At 38.4% G+C, this 7,563-nt stretch overlaps 1 protein-coding gene across 1 annotated transcript; it reads right to left on the bottom strand.

Annotated features, from left to right (window-relative positions):
- Positions 1-656: 656 nt before the first annotated feature.
- LOC137293886 (phytanoyl-CoA dioxygenase domain-containing protein 1-like) lies at positions 657-6,706 on the bottom strand. The gene is made up of 9 exons (XM_067824669.1): positions 6,247-6,706; positions 5,218-5,335; positions 4,095-4,195; positions 3,825-3,966; positions 3,574-3,668; positions 3,230-3,335; positions 2,753-2,837; positions 2,408-2,612; positions 657-1,183 (listed from the first exon to the last, which is right to left on the bottom strand). Exons 1-9 carry the CDS (start codon positions 6,391-6,393, stop codon positions 1,061-1,063), a joined length of 1,122 nt encoding a protein of 373 aa, XP_067680770.1. The 5' UTR covers positions 6,394-6,706; the 3' UTR covers positions 657-1,060.
- Between the last annotated feature and the right edge of the window lie 857 nt (positions 6,707-7,563).

The following is a 7,563-nucleotide window of genomic DNA, read 5'->3' as shown; positions in this document are numbered from 1 at the left end:
GTGTTTTGTTGAATTCAACTTATGAAAGAACTCATCAAACTTTTTCACTGAAATGCTACTAATTATCGATTTTGAATCTTTTGATTATTACTGACCAAAATTAGTCAAGCCTGTAATTACTTCATTCATATATACATATTTTATCAAACACCAATTATCCACAGAAAAATTTGTAATTCGTAACAGGAGTCATCTGAATATGAACGCTAGAGGTATTTGGGGGGATTGTTGTGAGCTCCTCACACCGAACGAGTGAAAAGATGCCTTCTGTTTGACCCGTGAAGATCCGGGCAAGAATAGGTCTTCAGTAACCCATGCTTGTCGTAAGAGGAGAAAAACGAGAATGGGTGAGAAGACCCGCTTGACTCATGTCACCGTATCCCACTTTCGTAGATCGATGCTCATGCTGTTGAACATTGGGTTGTCTGGTCCAGACTCGATTATTCACAAACCGCAGCCATATAGCTGGAATATTGCTGACAGCATCGTTAAACAACAAACCAAATTTCGTTCAAAACCGCTTTGATCCGCTGTCTTTGAGAAGAAAATCAGAAGTGGTGCATTTATCCTTTTGAGCTGACAAACAAAGAAAAATAATCACGACTCGAATTCACGATCATTCCTTGTCTAAATGTGAATGTGACACAAACAATAGGTAAGAAGTATATAATACCTGTTTATTAATACCCACGTGGTTCAAAAGAGGCAAACTGAAGTAAATAAAAACAAAGAACACGTATTATAGCACTATGAAATACACTGCATTGATGCTGTACCGTTGTTGACATAATGACGCACACCATTGTCTACGTCATTGGTAATGACGACACAGTGTGTGCTTTCATTGTAGAAGTCATGTTGAAATGTTACCTATGTTTCCTTTCAATGCAGGCATACCACAGTGCTGCTGATCACAGAAACATTTTGTTTCGTACAATCATTTTGACAGTCACATGTCTTTATTATACAAGTGTATCGGCTTCCCAATTCATACTAAACATCCTTGTCAAGCGTTAATATGAAACAAAGCATGACGTTATGGAATACGTCATCATCCACGTCACGCCTTGTGCCAGCTGCTGTAAGCCTTCCCTTTCACAAGTTTGGCAGTGTGTCTGTTCTCGTGGGTCATTTCCCATTTCTCCATATGGGGACCTTGAATTGTTGTCTCGAATTCGTCCTCCTGCAACAGATGAGGTCAATATATAAGTTATATCAAAAGGCTACCACAGCCTGAACTTATCTACAATCACTACCAAGGTACCTGTCCTTGGTTGTTATTACTTGCACTAATTGCATTAATTAAGATTCACTATTCAGCTTTCAAAGGGCATATTAATATTTCAAGATTGTACACTGGAACTTATCCCTGTGAAGATCCGGATTAGAATTGGTGTTCAACAACCATTGTCATAAGAGGCGACTAACTGGATTGCCTGGTACAGACTCGATTATTTACAGAACTCCATATATCTAGAATATTAATTGCTCGGTTAAACAACAAAGCAACCAGCTTAACTTGTGTTGACTGAGAGACTCTTTAGATAAGAATGTTTTATGAGAGGTCAGATGATTTAACTTAGAATAATGTACTTTACGGCATTGGCTCTTTTATCGGGGATTCGAATCATGAGTCATGTGGGTATTCTTCAGCTTGAGGATATAAGATATGTTATCATGCAATGTGTCATAGGACGACAATCTACCCCACTCATACAAAAATAAACATGACTAAGTTATTTGCTTGATAAGGTTACGTTGAAATTTCAATGCATGGTTGAATTCACAATTTATTTTGTTTGTTCTTCTTTTCAAAACATACGCTACTTATTACCGTTATTTCACATTTTTATCCACTCTTATATACATGGCGCTCTATTCGTATGTGATATTGCTGCTATGAGCCCATGCATGTTTCCATATTCACTTCTATCTTTACTCTGTTTCCACCTCTACTTGTATGTTTCCTATGTTTACTTTGTTTACACATTCCCCTCCATGTTTACAATGTTTCCCCATTCCTGCACGTTTACTAGGTTTCCACACTATGTTTACTACGTTTCCACATTCCCCTCTATGTTTACTATGTTTGCACTCTCCCCTCTATGTTTGCTGCTTCCACCATCTAATCTATGTTCACTATGTTTCCACCTTCACCTCCATTATTACTACCTTTCCACATTCCCTTAGACTGTGTTTACACATTCCCCTCCATGTTTACTATGTTTACACATTCTCCTCCATGTTTACTATGTTTCCAACTGCACCTCTATGTTTACTAGGTTTCCACATTCCCGCCCGTGTTTACTATGTTTTCACGTGTCTGTAAATACTAACCGCCACCGTTTTATAATTTTTACTAATTCCTTGTTTGGCTCATTCATAAAATAGACTAAATAAACACTACCTCAGCTTTCTTTTCGTTTAGGGCTTCTTCGGCCGCCACGTGTCTGTCCACAGATATAAATGGGCTCCAGTCAATCTTGTAGTTCGGTTTGGATGGATCTCTCATCAGGATTCCCTCCTTGAGACCATAGAAGCCAACAGGTTTAGCAGGATCCTGCCAACGGAGGTCCAAGCTCCACCGGATCTCGTTGGAAACATTCGCCAGACTGAATAGATATATTTCATTATTACATAAATTAGGCAAACAAGTCTTATGTGTTAAATAGGTAAATGCACGTATAGTGCATGTGCCACATGTATTGTGGTGTGATTATATAGTGCGTTTCTTGTGTAGGTACTATATTACCTTCTGTGAGGGATCATGTTGTTTATTAGAAGCATTCCGCCATAGGGAATTGGGCAGAGCTTAATGTCTTTGTCCAGATCCACACCTGGAACATTACAGCATAGTCTTAGATTAACTCACCTAACCTCGGCTGATGTCCGATCACCATCAAACCCAACATAATTAACAGTTCGGTAATGTCAAACTATTTTGATTAATGAGAAACCCCATTCAAAACTGATTTCAAATAAAGAAACCACAACAGGTATGGTTTCCTTGTGACGAGGTAAGGTGGGACCCGATTTCGCACTTGTAAAAGGTTACAGGCAATGGGTTTTTTCACACATCCAATTCATTATACAACCCTCAAGCACTGAAAATGTGTTTCTATAAAACACAAAATAGTGGTTTGCTCAAAATGCTTTTTCAGTAAGAATGAGATTCATTATCTTGATCTGCTTAGAATGCAATGAAACAAGATTGAGAGTCAAAGCTTACCTAGTGTTTTGACCATCTCCTCTTCCGAAAGTTCCACATACCACGTGTCCGCCCAGCAGCAGGTGTGACGGCAGATGCGACCTGGTCGGTGACCACCGGATACGACCTGTGGACGGAGAACGTGGAATTCAGTCAAGGATATGTACTGGTATACCAAAACTTCGTGAGTGACTGACTGAGAGAGTCTGTATTTTGATTGAAGGTAACCGGGGAATTTGGACACATGACAAGCGCACCGTGACTCATTATCAGGTTTTACGTATTTGGAAATTGATATGCTTGAGATAACACAGCATAATAATGGACTAAATACAAAATATGTAGCATTAGGTACCGATACCAACCTCCATACATCCATTTGTTTCATTGGCATCTAAAAGAGGAATCCAAGCAGTTGGTTGTAGCACTTTGTAAGAGTCGTTGTCAAGGTAACCAGAATCTTAAATGAAAAAAATATCACTAATACCACATTGTCAACATTGTTACAATAATGGTAACCAATATTTGTTTCTAAAGGAAGCCGTAGCGAGCTTCCGATAATTATAAGGTGAACGACCACTATTTACTGAAGTATACAGACTGAGTACTTATTTACCTTGATGCCATGGAACGGTAGTGGCGTTGTTCCTTGGAGTTTTAGTCCGCAGGTTCCAAACTGGATGTCCGGCAATTTTAGGTCCAATCAATTGTTCAACCAAATTCAAGAGTCGTTCATTGCTCCAAACTTCACGGAAAGCCTATAGTTCGAAAGAAAATACACACTGTTTAATGACGTTTAATGAATAGCATAATAGTCAAACTGAAGAGAGCCTATCACCCAAAAGTTAATAACGCTTTTCAACTTTTAAATTACATATCTACCTACCGGAGGCAGAACGCCAGCTTTGTGTAAGAGTATATTTGCACCGGGGAACTCTTTTTCAATAAACGACAAGCGCTCGAACAATCCTTTGTCCTTGTATAAATCTGAAAAGATACATACACGATTGAACATATTGTGGGCTGAGATAGATCATTTTGTTGAACATTAACTTCGTACTAGTTGTATGGTCTGACTATTTAAAAACTTGTTATCGAAATAATATCAATAATACAGAGGTTCTAAATCAATCACTTTGGCACAATAACCATATTTTGATTGGTGGCAAACGGTCTGTCACAGGAACTTGGAAGAAAAAGAAATCTTTGCTTAATAAATGTAGTAAATGGGGCTGGTAATATACTGTCTTTGTACTGAATTATAAATATGATATAGATATTGATTCCTTTCATACCAAGGACTTTCAGTTCAATATTTAAAGAGTGCATTTTAACGTAACAGTGATGTATGTCTTGCCGGTGATTAGAAACAGTCAAGTACTGCGGTAGACGTTTCCCATACACAGTACTGCGTATACTTATATACATGTAATCATCTGCTGGAGATGTGGGTAACGTAATATGACTAATAAACTGCATGTTACCATAGGCAGTCAAACATACACGAAGTGCGATTTATATACAATACGAAACAACACTATGCAACTATGCCTACTTAAGTATAAATGGCATCTGCAGAGAAATAGTGGATAATGTACAATCAGATATAGCCACACCTGTAATCATCATCTATGTATTATGTACCTATGTCTACTTATGTATCTGCAAGGAATAATGGTCAATGTAGTATTAACCTATGCCCCATGCCAGCCACATATAGTCAAACCTGTAACTATTATCTATTTATGTATACCTTGTATTTGTAAATATCTATTCATGTTTATAATATCATGTAAACATATGCTGGGAAACATACCTATATTGGTAATGTTCCCAGCGGAGAGACTCTGAAATAAGTCTTCTCCTCGTGCAAATCTAAACATGCATACCATCAATGTGATACCTGTGGGCCCACGTATGAAACAGTATGTACACATGTCATGTACTTGCGAAACAGACATTGTGCTCAGGAATAGGCAATTCAAATTTACTTTAAAGAAGTAGCATACTTTTTATTTTGCCTCCTTTGTACAACTTCTGAGCTAGGTCCTCAACTAGCTCTTCTATGGCTTCTCTGCAAGGGTCTAGTTCCTCCTTGGAGAAGAACTTTTCCACTACCAGATAACCCTGGAACACAACACAATAGAATATCACAAGTCACGGTTTTCTGATTCCATCGACAGTCATAATTTCAACAGGTAACAAATGCGCCACATATCATTGTAGTAAATATTAGAGATCACATTCTCATACCCCTCCCATGAAATCATGGTTAAACTATTTACGTTTTGTCAAAAGGACACCGCGTGATTAAGGCAGAGATGAAAAGTACCGATATATGACCAGAAATTATTGAGAATTTTAGGAATATGTTTAATTTGATTTCTAGTAGAAACAGCCTTGACCAAGTGCTTGGTTTCATTCAAGAGAGACAACTCCGTTAATCCTTTTCATTAGTTTGTGAAGGGTTATCACCCTTTGTTTACTTGGTAGCGGACGGCATTTTCAGTGATCCTCAGTATGGAAGATTTAGAGAAGAGGAAGTTGATTTTAGAGTATCATAACAAGGACATCAAATCAGCTAGAGATTTCAATTAGAACAGGCATCCCTTTGTCCACTGTTAATCATGTTTGAAAAATATTGCAAATGAATATGGCAGTGAGAACAAGGGAGGCTCTGAAAATTGACTGTCGGTGACAGGAGGCAGCCTGGTATTTATGTTTCTAAAATCAAATGAAGGAGTTTAGAAAACTGGACTGGAATCTCGAATCTCTACCATGTACAGCGATAGTTGTGTCTTCACTTGCTGTATACAAACCGATGCCATATCAATTTCCTATTTCTTTACATTTAAATGGACATATTTGATAGATTTTCACCATAAAATTCATTTCGCTAAAAACAAAAGTATGCTGCAAGTGTTACGTATATGTGCTGTGTTTTTGTATCAAGAATAACTGTTCTTTTTCTGAGTTTTTCATAGAACTGGAATATTTGTGTTGTGAAGTAAGTTTCTCCGAAATAGTGAATAAAATACCTTTTCGAAATAATGATCAACTTGAGCTTTTGTCAGTTGCCCTGGCTTGGCTTCAGTTGGCTGAGGTGGAGGAACAGTGAAAACCTCGGGGTAGGCTTCATCACAGTCCCCAGGGTAGCGGGTCACAGTCGTCGTTGTCGTAGTCATGTTGGAGCCTGAGATGTAAATGCCGTGTCACGAGGATGAGACTAGTATTACCACAGTAGTAGCGAGGACGGTGATAAGCCAGGTGTTTGTATTTTATCTGTAATTCTGCGACCTTGACCTAATAGTTACTGATCGACACCACTCGCATTAGATATGAATGGTACAGATGAAGTTGATGCGGTGAAACGCAATGTCCATTTGTTCACAGGTGAAACAATCCGCATCTGAATGACCTAAGATGGTTATGTAAGAGTTCGTGCTTTATCGATACGTTTTATACACTTTTGGATGTCGAGGACGTGCCTGACAAAGCGTTGGGGTTTTGACCTACTTTTTAACTGAAGATACCCTAGTTTCCGTTTTACAAGATCGTTTTTCGGTAACGCGTTAATCGTCACTTTAAGCACCTTTTTAACTTTTGATATCATACACCTGTTCCTGTCGCTGTTTCAAGTTCATAGATTTTGGCTCATTATGTTGATCAATTGTTCGAAACATCGCATACATGTAGAAACTATTGCATGTATACTTTACTCAGATAACTACCCGATAATTTATACAAGTAATTTAAAAGACTATAATCGTTTATCATGGATAATAGACTCTATTATCACAAACCTCACATGGATGTACATGATACTTCAGAACTTTACTGAACCTCCCAATGGGAACCACTACCCGACGGACGAAAACAACTTCGCCAGGTTAAGACAACAGGAGACTGATGAATATCTATCTCTGTACATATACGTGTGTGTGTGTGTGTGTTTGTGTGTGTGTGTGTGTGTGTGTGTGTGTGTGTGTGTGTGTAAAAATCTTGAAGTTAACAATTTATATGAATAAAGTCTCTAACCCTGTCTTAGATATGAAAGGAACCGGTGCCAAAATTGGTATGTTTTCCCTCGATCACTGGATGTCAATCTCAACAGCACATCCTATTATCAATCTCAAATCTTAACTCCCTAAAATGGGGTAAACAACTCTTGCTGCCACTAAACGCACCGAGCTGTTGTGTCGCTCTCATCCTAACGAGGTACCCATTAACAGATGAGTTGACTGAGGCACATAGTCCAATTTCACTGCACATTGCTGTACCCGCAACTGGGTGTTCTTTTAAGTGTACAGGATTGTGTACCGTACACTAGAGACTGTGACAACACTGAAAGAGTC

This window comes from Haliotis asinina, chromosome 8, assembly GCF_037392515.1.
Source record: "Haliotis asinina isolate JCU_RB_2024 chromosome 8, JCU_Hal_asi_v2, whole genome shotgun sequence".
NCBI lineage: Eukaryota > Metazoa > Mollusca > Gastropoda > Lepetellida > Haliotidae > Haliotis > Haliotis asinina.
The sequence above is the reverse complement of the archived record's forward strand: the minus strand, read 5'-3'. Positions and strand labels throughout refer to the sequence as shown.

Bases quoted from the DNA above. Each gene is read 5' to 3' on its own strand.
- LOC137293886 (XM_067824669.1), bottom strand. From the start codon at position 6,393: ATGACTACGACAACGACGACTGTGACCCGCTACCCTGGGGACTGTGAT. The intron at 4,196-5,217 runs GTATGCTACTTC...GTATCTTTTCAG, and splicing joins CAAAGGAGGCAAAATAAAAA to ATTTATACAAGGACAAAGGA. The intron at 1,184-2,407 runs GTAGTGTTTATT...CATCTGTTGCAG, and splicing joins TAAACGAAAAGAAAGCTGAG to GAGGACGAATTCGAGACAAC.